At 34.8% G+C, this 13,305-nt stretch overlaps 1 protein-coding gene and 1 pseudogene across 2 annotated transcripts in view; one reads left to right on the top strand and one right to left on the bottom strand.

Annotated features, from left to right (window-relative positions):
* The window catches only part of CAND1 (cullin associated and neddylation dissociated 1), a 42,398-nt gene extending 31,650 nt beyond the window's left edge, over positions 1-10,748 (top strand). For both annotated transcript variants that reach the window (XM_021678679.1, XM_021678680.1), the window contains exons 9-15: positions 811-952; positions 1,296-2,789; positions 3,561-3,656; positions 6,069-6,238; positions 6,319-6,483; positions 7,821-7,928; positions 8,736-10,748. In XM_021678679.1, coding sequence (XP_021534354.1) covers positions 811-952; positions 1,296-2,789; positions 3,561-3,656; positions 6,069-6,238; positions 6,319-6,483; positions 7,821-7,928; positions 8,736-8,960 — 2,400 coding nt within the window. In that variant the 3' untranslated portion in view covers positions 8,961-10,748. The remainder of the gene's footprint in view (positions 1-810; positions 953-1,295; positions 2,790-3,560; positions 3,657-6,068; positions 6,239-6,318; positions 6,484-7,820; positions 7,929-8,735) is intronic.
* LOC123325075 lies at positions 525-637 on the bottom strand (annotated as a pseudogene).
* Positions 10,749-13,305: the final 2,557 nt, after the last annotated feature.

Genomic DNA, 13,305 nt, shown 5'->3' with positions numbered 1-13,305 from the left:
AGGTACTGAACACATAACCCAGGGGGGATGTACATATCTGTCTTGCTTTCAAGTAGTACAAATTAACAAAAAAATCATGGTGAACTTAAAGGTGAACACTGAAGATTAATTGTAGAAGGAAATGAGAAGAAGCGTATAGAAGTCAGATAAAAACATGGGACATTCTGATGATGTAATGAACTAGGTGATTTTCTTTTGTCTCTAGCTTTCAGATCACTGTTCGATATGGCATGTGTCTGTATGTATCTTCATATCTGTAAGATTAGTAAATACTTTGTTTAGGTTTTACCAACTAACAAAACGTTAGAAAGTTTAGAAGCAGATGTCTTTGAATCATAACCTTGCTGCTTGTAGCTACATTTTTAAGTGAGGTCTATTTCATTGTGAGAGCAAAGTCGAAGACCCATTTAATGGTTTCTTCTCCGTAATTTGTCCCTTTTCTTTTAATGCAGATCTGTGCTATTTTTGTTCAAAAAGCCATTTATAAATTATGTTCCTAAAATTTTGTTTGAAAATTTGGTTTGATTTCTATTTAGTCTTGTGCATTTCATAATTAAAATTAGTCAAGGAAGACTTTCTTGCTCTGTAGAAAGCTAATGATACAAACTGTAGAAATGATCCCTGAAAGTATAGTCTTATCAGTATAAAGCAAATAGAGTTCCAAGAGACCTTATCTAATAGGTGCGACAAAATTTGTGTCTAACAATCTTGTTAAATTCTTCCCTCTCTTCCCATCCCTGATAATTTGTGTTAAGTGTACTGAGGAAATACCACTAGCTGAACCAACTAATGTGTGTGTGATAATTACAGGTTCCCAACATTGTTAAAGCTCTGCACAAACAGATGAAAGAAAAAAGTGTGAAGACCCGACAGTGTTGTTTTAACATGTTAACTGAACTGGTAAATGTACTACCTGGGGCCCTAACGCAACACATTCCTGTACTTGTGCCAGGTATGAAAGAAATAGTAAATTACTTTGGGGACTTACTATAGACTTTATTAAGTCTTCGATAAGCTTAAACAGTTGTTTCCTTCAAAAAGGTCATTTGTGACAACTTAATTTGCACATAGAACCATCTTGAACACCTAAAGTTAGAAATTTTCAAGTAAAAAGGTTAAAATCTTAGCTTAAAATTTTTGACTCTAATATTTATCATAGATTGTGGAATTTCTACTACTTTAGAGATATAGTATGATTAAGTAGAAAGTTTAATAAAATTTTAGGGATTAGTTTTTAATTTTTTCTTTCTTAGAAATACATAAAAATTATTGGACTTTTTTTGTTGGCTTTTTAGGAATCATTTTCTCACTGAATGATAAATCAAGCTCATCAAATTTGAAGATTGATGCTTTGTCGTGTCTATATGTAATCCTCTGTAACCACTCTCCTCAAGTCTTCCATCCTCACGTTCAGGCTTTGGTCCCTCCGGTGGTGGCTTGTGTTGGAGACCCATTTTACAAGATTACATCTGAAGCACTTCTTGTTACCCAGCAGCTTGTCAAAGTAATTCGTCCTTTAGATCAGCCTTCCTCGTTTGATGCAACTCCTTATATCAAAGATCTATTTACCTGTACCATTAAGAGGTTGAAAGCAGCTGACATTGATCAGGAGGTCAAGGAAAGGGCTATTTCTTGTATGGGACAAATTATTTGCAACCTTGGAGACAATTTGGGTTCTGATTTGCCTAATACACTTCAGATTTTCTTGGAGAGACTAAAGAATGAAATTACCCGCTTAACTACAGTGAAGGCGTTGACACTGATTGCTGGGTCGCCTTTGAAGATAGATTTGAGGCCTGTCCTGGGAGAAGGGGTTCCTATCCTTGCTTCATTTCTCAGGAAAAACCAGAGAGCTTTGAAACTGGGTACCCTTTCTGCCCTAGATATTCTAATTAAAAACTATAGTGACAGCTTGACAGCTGCCATGATTGATGCAGTTCTAGATGAACTCCCACCTCTTATCAGTGAAAGTGATATGCATGTTTCACAGATGGCTATCAGTTTCCTTACCACACTGGCAAAAGTGTATCCCTCCTCCCTTTCAAAGATAAGTGGATCCATTCTCAATGAACTTATTGGACTTGTGAGATCACCTTTATTACAGGGGGGAGCTCTTAGCGCCATGCTAGACTTTTTCCAAGCTCTGGTTGTCACTGGAACAAATAATCTAGGGTACATGGATTTGTTGCGCATGCTGACTGGTCCAGTTTATTCTCAGAGCACCGCTCTTACTCACAAGCAGTCTTACTATTCTATTGCCAAATGTGTAGCTGCCCTTACTCGAGCATGCCCTAAAGAAGGACCAGCTGTAGTAGGTCAGTTTATTCAAGATGTCAAGAACTCAAGGTCTACAGATTCCATTCGTCTCTTAGCTCTGCTTTCTCTTGGAGAAGTTGGGCATCATATTGACTTAAGTGGGCAGCTGGAACTAAAATCTGTAATATTAGAAGCCTTCTCATCTCCTAGTGAAGAAGTTAAATCAGCCGCCTCCTATGCTTTAGGCAGCATTAGTGTGGGCAACCTTCCTGAGTATCTACCATTTGTCTTACAAGAAATAACCAGTCAACCCAAAAGGCAGTATCTTCTGCTTCATTCCTTGAAGGAAATTATTAGCTCTGCATCAGTAGTGGGCCTTAAACCATATGTTGAAAACATCTGGGCCTTACTGCTAAAGCACTGTGAGTGTGCGGAAGAAGGAACCAGAAATGTTGTTGCTGAATGTCTAGGAAAACTCACTCTAATTGATCCAGAAACTCTCCTTCCACGACTTAAGGGGTATTTGATATCAGGTGGGTACCTAGATTTTCTTACTTAAAAAAAAAAAAAAAAAAAATTATTAGCAGTTGGTAACCTTGAAAGATGCCTAATGCAGAAGTTAAAGCCTTTTTGTATTGTGTTACATGTAGAACCTGTTGCCTTGTGTTGCAATACGGAGCTATATTCAAAGGACATTTTGTTGTTTAAAAAGGATAGAGTAATAAGATCATGGTTAAATCTCTTGTAGTTCCTATTGTTCATTATATTTTAATGTTAACTCTTTTATCTTAAAATGTGGAAAAGACAAATGTCTCTTGAATTAATACATACTAAGGAACTTGGTAGTACTAATTACAGTACTAATATTAGTGAACTTAGTTCAAATGAAGGATCCTAGAAGACTTTTGTTTTCACATTTACCAGTGTCAACTCCTTTAGACCAAGTAGTGGGTAATAATAGCCATTGCTTTCTTTAGAAACTGCTTTTTTAAGAAAACACTTGAAGGTCTTGTAAACTATTTATGGGTTTAAACACTTCCCTTTTGTGAGGGCTAGATTCTCCACTGTTGCTCTCCCAGGTCTTCTCCTTCCCAGAAGATACTATTTCTTTTGAAATCTAGTGGGATTATGTTTTATGAGTAAACTTTGCCTGCCCTGAGAGCAATGAGTGGTACTCCTGACCAAAGAGAATTTTAGGGAGTTGAGGACACTGGTGTCAGTTGAAGTGGTTTGAAAATGTTAAAGATATCCATGGATTTTAGTGTATTTACATACCAATAGACTTAAAATTTCTTTTTAATTAGGCTCATCATATGCCCGAAGCTCAGTGGTTACAGCTGTGAAGTTTACTATTTCTGATCATCCACAGCCTATTGATCCCCTGTTAAAGAACTGCATAGGTAAGCGGAAACAGATAAACATACTGATTAATAATTTCAGTAACTAAAAATATTACTAAGGAACTAAAATAAAATGCTTGTAAGGGTCTGGTAATTGTTTCATTGAAAAGATAATTGACAGTGTGTGACCTTACATACTTAATCATCCTTTAGTTTGAAGTTATCAGATAATTTTGCAAATAAATACACTGGGATGGCTTCAGAGTTGTCTACATATTTGGTCTATCTGACCAGATATAAATTAATCTTGCTTGATCTGTTATTGCCCCAATTTTCTGTTCTTGTAAGCCCTCCAGCTCCCAAGGAGATCTGTGGAGACAATGTAAGAATAAAAAAAAAGTAGAACTAAGAGATAGCCAGGGGAGACTAGGGCTGTCTCTACATCGACAAGGACAAGATTTAGCTTTTAGGATTATTTTATTGATTTTACAACTTCCCTATGTTGTTTTCATCATCAGTTTTCCTAGAGTTGGTAATACTAAAGACCTTCAGAGCTTAGTTTGGTGTTTTCTTGAAGACAGAGCTGCAGAGAGGATAGAAGGATATGGCAAAGAAGCTTTGTAGTTTTGTGTCATTCTGCAGTAGGCCAGAAAGGAAAAAAAACAATTTAAAAGAATTACAAAAATGGATTATCAGTTCAGAATAAGAGAGACATAGGGATAAATGGATGCTATTGTTGGGACCTAGACATAAGGTCTGAATTGGAGGATTCTTGCCTTTTGTTCTCTTCATCTGTTTTTGGTTTGACTTATTTATTTAGAGAGCAAGCCAGCATGAGCGGGAGGGGCAGAAGGAGAGGGAATCCCAAGCAGACTCTGCCCTGAGCACATAGCCCGACATAGGGCTCAACCCCACAACCCTGAGATCACAACCCAAGCCGAAACTAAAGAGTCGGCTGCCCAACTGACTGTGACACCCAGGCACCCCGCTTTGATATATTTGACATTTTTTGTGTCGTACAAGATAGGACAAAGGAGAAGAGTCCTGTGCCACATCTCTAGAGACATATTTCCAGGTTGACAAGTCAACCATTGTGTATCATTGGTATAGTTATTTGAGCAGATGATGGTCATTCTCATTGAATTATGATCTAGTTTAGTATTATTGGTGACTATATGAACATCAGAACCACCTAGGAAGCCTTTTAAAAATTGTAATAATTAAACCAAAGAGTTGGGGATAGGTAATCCTAGTGCATGTCACCATTTGTCCATAGTAATAGCAGTATTTTAGGTGCTTTTCTGAAAGCAAATACTTTATTCTAATTTACTGTGTTAGTAATTGTAAGCAAACAGAGGGGTAAGAAGGTTTAGTCTGGTATATTTAAATTCTTTTTGATTCCAAGGTACCTCCTGAACGCTTTTTGTAATCCGAAATTTCCTGGGTGGTCAGACTTGAATTTACCAGTATATGGTGTCTAAAATACTAGTATCACTTCCTTCCCGTTTTTTCAAATTGCTGTTGTGATACATTCAAGTCTTAGCACCTCTTTTTTTCCCTTATGTATTCCAAAACATTGCTGACTGTAAGGTTGTGATTACATAATGATGAACAATAACTCCATGTGAATAACAGCAATGTCCCAGACACTATTCAGCAGTATACATGCAATTTATTCTACTCATGTAGCCTAAAGGTTTATAGTTCTCATTTTGTAAACTGAGAAACTGAGGCTCTTGCCTAAAGTAACTTGCCAAAAGTCATACAATCGGCAAATGAAGTGATTTGGATCACCATCTGTGTGACTCCAAACATCTTTGCACTATAATTTCTTCCCCACATTGGCAAGACCAGACTTATTTCTGCTTTTTGTCCTATATTAGGTTTCAGTTACCTCCTTTTGTATTTTTAACCCTCTTACCAATTTGTATATTCTTATTAAAGATAGAAATGTTTTATTTCTCTTTTATCATCTGATAAATTGTATACTTGTTAGTAATCAGTTTATCAAGTAATGGATCTAGTCCTCATCCTATTTATCTTATTTTGAACTCAATGTTTTTAATTCTGTTTTTGTTGCTTTTTGTGAAAATACTAATTTTGAACTCTGAGTAGAATCATTTATGTTATTTTTGTAGCTGCTGGCTCCATCACTTCTCTGTGCAACCTACCTTTTTAAAATATATCAGTAGAAGTAATTAGGGAACTTTTTGGGCTCTCTCATTCCATGCCCTCTGCGTTACAGAATGCTTATAAGAGTCGGTTATCATGTCTGAATGTAATTATGTTTAATCAGTAGTTTACCTGTTGCTAAAAGCAGCTCTAAGATTCACTTATTATATCATCATATTCTTCCGTGACCTGCATTGAAGAAATAATAATATCAACAATAAACTTACCCATATAGGAAAAACATATGTATTTTATTTTAAGCCTACCATGACTGTATGTTGCTTCTCTTAAAATTTTCAGGTGATTTCCTAAAAACATTGGAAGACCCAGATTTGAATGTAAGAAGAGTAGCCTTGGTCACATTCAATTCAGCAGCACATAATAAACCATCGTTAATAAGGGATCTTCTAGATACTGTTCTGCCACATCTTTATAATGAAACAAAAGTTAGAAAGGAGCTTATAAGAGAGGTAAGTTAGTTACATTACTGTTTATCTAAGCTTGTCTTTTATTTTTAAGTATATCCACACATTCTGTTTTGTTTCAACAGGTAGAAATGGGTCCATTTAAGCATACAGTTGATGATGGACTGGATATTAGAAAGGCAGCTTTTGAGTGTATGTACACACTTTTAGACAGTTGTCTTGATAGACTAGATATCTTTGAATTTCTGAATCATGTTGAAGATGGTTTGAAGGACCATTACGATATTAAGGTAAGATGTTTGATGTTTGTGCCTATTTATAGATTGTTTTAGAAGAAGACTTTCCTATAGTCACTTTCACCCTTGTAATTTACTCTTGCTTATTAAGAAAAACTGGTTTGCTTGTCATGATTTTAGTAAGTGTGTTATAAACTATAATATGCAAAAGTAATAGTGATGCAATGTAACATCAGTTGACATACAGGAAAAATCCAGAAACCTCATTGGAGGAGGAAGTCAAGTCTACGTTATGGATGGAAAATTCTAAGAAATTCCCTGTGCCAGCTTGCTTTAGTGCATAGTTTCTACAGCTTTCCCTTAAGAGTCCAGACAAATTTTGCTGTTTAGAGTATATTTTTGTCCTGTCTTAATATTGGATAGTAGTCTTCCATCATTGTCTTAGCTAATTCTTTGGACTGTCTTTAGAGCTGTTCTACATGATAACCATTTTATTTATTGGAATGAGGGATTTTTACTTTCCAATATGATATTATGGGCTTAATGTCAAGAGTTTTGTTAAAGGATAATCCTTTACACAAAAGGACTGTTTTCTATAGAAAGCAATCTGTAGAAGCAACTAGAGAGAAATCACACTGCTTTTTAGGTTTAGAGCAGGAACTTTACTCATAATTGCTCTTTGTTTTATTTGCTCACGTCTGTTTTAAATATGAACTATATAAAAGGGTGATTTAAAAAAAAAAAGTGCATTGTCTCTATTCTGCTCTTCAGGGCCTTCCTTTAGTCAAGCAGGGCAAAAGTGGCAGCTGAACAGTAATTGAGCATACTATCAGAATCCCAACTTCTGTTTCCATATGTGGTAGTAACCTGATCCTCTCAGAATTCAATGAACAAATCCCCAAAAGAAATAATAGAATCCTCCTGTTTCATTCTACAGTTTATAGTCTAAAGAGAAAAAAAAGACTATGAGTACTGGATTAATCTGAATAACCAGTTTTTTTGATACCTGCTAAGACAGTAGAAACTTATTTTGAAGATTTTCTCCTAGTTCAGTTATTTTCTTGTTCAGTGATGTTCCATTCTGGTGCACACGAGCTTTTTACTGTATCTATGGCCCTATCCTGACAGGTTAGGTAAAAATCTCTGGGAAAGGGGCTGAGGAATTGGGCATATTTCTAAAGCTCTGCAGTGCTAATGTGCAGCCAAGATTGAGAACCACTGTTCTCTACTCTAGGACCACGTTATAGGTTAGGTCTGTCTAATGCTTGCAACTGATATTCCTCAGCTAAGGTTTGAAACTAGTCATTCCTCTTAAGAACTTTGTCAGAATTTGGAATACTGTCTTTAGAAAATCATGCAAAGTCTAAATTTTTTGTTTTAATTTCTAATAGATGCTAACATTTTTAATGTTGGTGAGACTCTCCACCCTTTGTCCAAGTGCAGTACTACAGAGGTTGGACCGACTTGTTGAGCCGTTACGTGCCACATGTACAACTAAGGTAATCATTGATTGACATCACCTGAGGCCAGACTTGGTCTATTCAAGATTCCTAGTTGATTCTGTACTCTAGTTTTCCAAATTTAACCATGCTAGTACCCTATGTAGCAGTTGGTTTTAAAAGTTAACCTGTTAGAAAACTTACTAGCAAAAAAACAAAAACACTTAACTAGCACTGTTAAATGCTATTCCTAAAAGCTTTTATTTAATAATGTTACAATAATATGATACATATGATGAAGTGCTGATACAGGATAAAGTGTGATAGGAACACAAAAGAGGAAATGATGAATTCTGGTGGAGGTGGGTAGGGGAGGGAGTCAGAGAAAGCTTTCTGTGAGCATGATGACTTTTAAAATGGACCTTGAAAATGAAAGTCCGAATTATTTTTAGATTCAGAAGGTGAAACAGGACTTTTCATGTAAAAATGATTATACATATTAAGGCAGAGAGGTCAGTACATGATGTTCTTAAAGAATAAGGACTAAACAGGGTAGCTAGAGGAGTAGTTCTTGGGGGCTGGAGTAGGACTTGATGACCAGGTAAGATAAGGCTCTGGGTCCCATTTTTTGTTTCAACCATGATGGCTCTGGATTTTCTGTTTTAATATGGGGGTTGGTATAAAATGTTTCCTCAAAGGAAGAACAGTTACTGCTAAAATGTTTAAAAATAACTGTTTAGAGTAGAATGTACCTTTTGGACGTATAAAACAATAGCTTTGCTTTATTTACCAGAAATTTCTACATGCTTAAATTTTGTTCAAGAGTTGTCTTTGTAACACACAGTATAAATTTACTCAATGTTACAGGTGAAGGCAAACTCAGTAAAGCAGGAGTTTGAAAAGCAAGATGAACTAAAGCGATCTGCCATGAGAGCAGTAGCAGCACTGCTAACCATTCCAGAAGCAGAGAAGAGTCCACTGATGAGTGAATTCCAGTCACAGATCAGTTCTAACCCTGAGCTGGCGGCCATCTTTGAAAGTATCCAAAAAGATTCATCATCTACTAACTTGGAATCAATGGACACTAGTTAGATGTTTGTTCAACATGGGGACCATTATATTGACCATATGATGCACTGAATTGACAGGTTAATCAGAAAACATGGAAAGAAGTATTTAAGGCTTCAAAATGTTCCATATTTTTTTTTTCCTTCACGGAGACAGTTTGGCTTTCTTCCATTGTTGTTTTTGTAGCATTTCTTTCAGAAACATGTATTTCCACAATCTCCAGAGGTTGTAAAACCACTAATGTCTTAGTGGTTAGGGCAACATTTAAAAAATGGAAACTAAAAGTTAGGATTTATGGAGATAGGGTCCAGTATCTATTTGCCCTGTAATGTTTAGGATTAAAATGTTAAAATTTTGTGACCATGAATTTCTTTTCTTTTATAAATTTTCTTTTAAAAATCAAAAATTCTGCAAGATGAAAACCATGTTTTTCTTGTATAACTTTTTGTTTCAGCAACATAAATTGATTTTTAGCTGGCAGACAACATCTGTGTAAGATTTGTTACATTTCAAAGGGTTTGGCAGTTTAAAAAGATAAGGTATCATTTTTTAAGTATGGGGATTAATGATATCCCTGTTGCGCACACTAATTTTGCATGAGCAAGTTTACAAATATGTATTGTCTGTAAAGCAGCATGTGCAGATTATTCATAATAACAAAAGTTAAAATAAGTATTATTGTATTAGTGCAATTTTCAGATATTTATTTTTGCACAGAAAACATATCTGGAGAGAGAGAGAGAGAGGAGTAAATTTTTGAAACTTTGGTTTTCTTAATGCCAGTGTGAATTTGCAGATGTTTTCAGCAAATCAAGTCACAATAACAATTTGCCACTTTTTCTATTATAAATTTTCTTACACATTTAAAATTTGAATATTTAAGTACTCAGTTTTTCTCAGTTACCCATTTGTGTGTGTGTGTTTCCACTTAGAAATTTTTAAAACCAGATGTTTCTTTCATTCCCTTTGGATCCCTGCAATCCTTATCGAAGGATACAAATACTGTGTATGCTTTTGAATTTTATTTTTAGGAAAATTCTGAAGCTGACTATCACAGGTTTGTTAGCTAATATAGTATTTTCTTTTGGTTGGGTTAGATTTCCCCCTCCCTTCTTGTAGAGCTAATTTACATATTGTATTTGGTAAGTGTTGGCTACTTTTCCTCATTAAGGGGTCTGTGCTGGGGGGAAACAAAGCTTTGCAGTACCTTATATTGTAGTTAAAATTTTATTTACCATACCCTTCAGTGAGCTCATTTCACACTGTAGCCTCTTCCTTCAAATTTGTGGTGCTCCTGTAACAGTAAGAACTAATTTCTGAAATAAAAGACATCTCCTAATGCTGTGCAAACATAGTTTACATGTATTGAAGGAGGCAGTTGTTAAATTGACCAATTTAAGCAATCATATTTGAAAACTGCACCCTTTATTTTTGAAACTGTGAATTAGAAATACTTTTCCTGCTGTATAACTTCCTGCTTTAACATCTGAATATGCAGTGATTTTAATTGATAACATACTGTGGTTATTAGATTAACAGCTTGATTTCAAATGTTCAGATGATAATGCATAAGACATCATTACCAGTAAGGATTTTAGTACATTAATATAGAACGTTACATGAAGTTGGTGCCATTTCAAAAATGTGGCAGGTGATAATCTTATACCATAATTTGCATAAAACTGTAATAGAAATTTATTTTGAGATGTCAGTATATTATGTACTATGCATTACCGTGGTATAGATGTTGTGGATATATTTAAGTATTTGGTTACATGGTTTCACAATAAATTAAAATACTGCAGGCTCTAGGACCATATAGGAGACTGACATGCATATGTTGTGTGAATGTCTTAGTTAATTGTCTAAAGTTAAATCCAAATACTTTTCATGTATTGGATTTTTTTTTTTTTAAACTTCCAAGAGGGCATGGTTTTTTAAGTCTTGGAAGATGGCTAATTTTTCTAACATACTGAAAGTCTATCTTTTAATACAAAAATAGATCACACTTTTTTCTAGTAGTAGATATGATTTTAGTGCTTTTTAAAATATATATATATTTACATATATATATATTTATGTACATGACAAAATTAGATAACGGAGAAGAAAACGCAAATTTTAAACGCTGAGTCCTACTGATTAACTGTGTACTTGTAGTGGTCAGGTCAATACTAGAATGGAGGTTGCAAGATGTGGAGTCCAGTCATAGTCTGCCACTCACACTACTCTTATCAGTCTTACATATTATTAGGAAGTTCTGCTTAGCAGTTCTCCATATGTAGGTTTCTCAGGAGAGCTACAAGTTCATAGAAAAACTGTTTGCTGATTTTCTTGAGGACACATCAACTATTAAGAAAAAAAAAAAAAAAGCCAGGTAGTTCTAAAGTTCAATATGGGGAGTTGCATTTTGAGGTTATTTTATGGAACTAAAGCGGAAAGGAAATTTGGTATGGCAAGGCCTAATGTAAAAATTTACATATAAAATCAGTAGCACTGAATGATAATTCTTAAAAATGTGGTCAGGTCTTCACGTTAGTGAGGTCTGAAGCTTCCTAACCATTGGGAATTAAAATGCTTAAAAGGTAGGAGTATGATGACTTCATCAAATGTTTGAATATTTACCAAAAAATTTATGTAACCATAATTAACCAAATGGTAAATAATAGGGGCATATCTAATTTAACCAGTTCTAAGGGATGTTTTGATACTTTATAGCTCACTCTTGAACCACAAATAATACAGTTCATTAATAATGTTCAAAATCCCTGGTCATTGAAACAGTTAATAAGCCATGTAAGCTTTATTTAGCCACATGACAAAGTATATGGCAATACTTCACAATTAAAAAGTTGAAGTAACATTTTGCCCACATTAAATTTTACCAAAAATTTAAATTGTTAAAATTAACTGCCATTCTCTACATATATTATGGTTAGTAAATGTTTTGATGTTAAGGAGCTTTAAATTTTTAGCAAATTTTGGATTCTAGCTGTATCTTGAATCTTATTTTTCAAATCACTGCCACCCCAGATTCATATCTTTTTAAAATCTTATTTAATCCTTTGTAGAGTGGAAAATGGACAATATAGTAACACTTCATATTACTGTTTGGAAAAAGGATATTCTGGTTTTCACTGACTTTTCCAGTTAATTAAATATAAAACTCCTTTGATACCTTTGGTTGTAAAAATGGAACACAGAAGTATTTGGTGGCATAAGGCCATTTTCTTAAGAGATAAACAGTGAAATTACTGCTTTTCCTATTACTAGAAAAATACCATTTTTGTGAACACCTCTACTGCAAGTTAGGGCAAGATTTATGAGCAACGTGTTTGTGCTCTTAGAAAGTTAGTTCTAAATTCAAATTGTGATCTGTTTTTCTTTGGATATCATAAAAACCAACTGGAGGGAATTAAAACTACTGGAGGGAATATTGCAAGTAATTTTACTTCGTTAGACCCTGTGAGGTCAATGCGTGTCAGGTTTCAGAATAAAATTTTTAGTAGAGGGAATCTTAATATCCTGACCTCTTCATACCTTTTAATTCTGATCTTAAATGATTATCAGTGATGATTTTGGCAAATTGTTTTACTTAGGTCTTGGAGAAAAAGCTTACGTTCTGTGAACTGAAAATTTTCCAGATTAGGAAATATTGGAATTTGTGTGTATTTAGCCATTATCAGTAACTAATGGTTGATGCACATTGAGTGATTTTTTTCTAGAATGCTCTCTCTCTCCCCCCCCCCACATAAATCTAAAGAATTATACTCCAGAACTGGGTAATGTATGGTACCATAATAACCTCATGTTTATAATAGCCTGTACTAACCCTGTTACTCTGAAGAGGTATTTTACTTGTTCCACAGACATTTCACGTTTAGTATAAATCCAACTTAGGAACTTCCTTAGGTAAGGGTAGCTACCTTACTATGATGGTAGTAGCTTACTATAATCCTAGTTTATTTTTAGAAGACATGCAAATGTGTATTTTGTTTGGAATCGTTATCGTCTATGAACTAAGGCTTTCCTAAAAGGGTTGGAAAAAACTGGCTCCTTATTCTAGATATAAAAATCCATGCTTTCCTCCAGAATTTAGACTTCAGTGGAAAAATACATCTTTAGATCAGGATTTCTTACCCTTGGCACAGTTGATATTTTGGACTAGATAATTCTGTGTCATGAGGGCTGCCCTGTGCATGTTTAAGATATTCCCTCACCTCTCTCCACTTAGATACTACCCGTAGTACCATCACCAACCCCAGTTTTAACAACCAAAATTGTCTTCAGATATTGCCAGATGTCCCCAGTGGAGGTCGGTGGTGGGTTAATGCAAAATTGCCCCCAATTAAGAACCACTCTTTCAGAG

The sequence above is a fragment of the Neomonachus schauinslandi genome, chromosome 5 (assembly GCF_002201575.2).
Source record: "Neomonachus schauinslandi chromosome 5, ASM220157v2, whole genome shotgun sequence".
Classification (NCBI taxonomy): Eukaryota; Metazoa; Chordata; class Mammalia; order Carnivora; family Phocidae; genus Neomonachus; species Neomonachus schauinslandi.
This window is presented reverse-complemented; position numbering and strand designations above follow the sequence as displayed.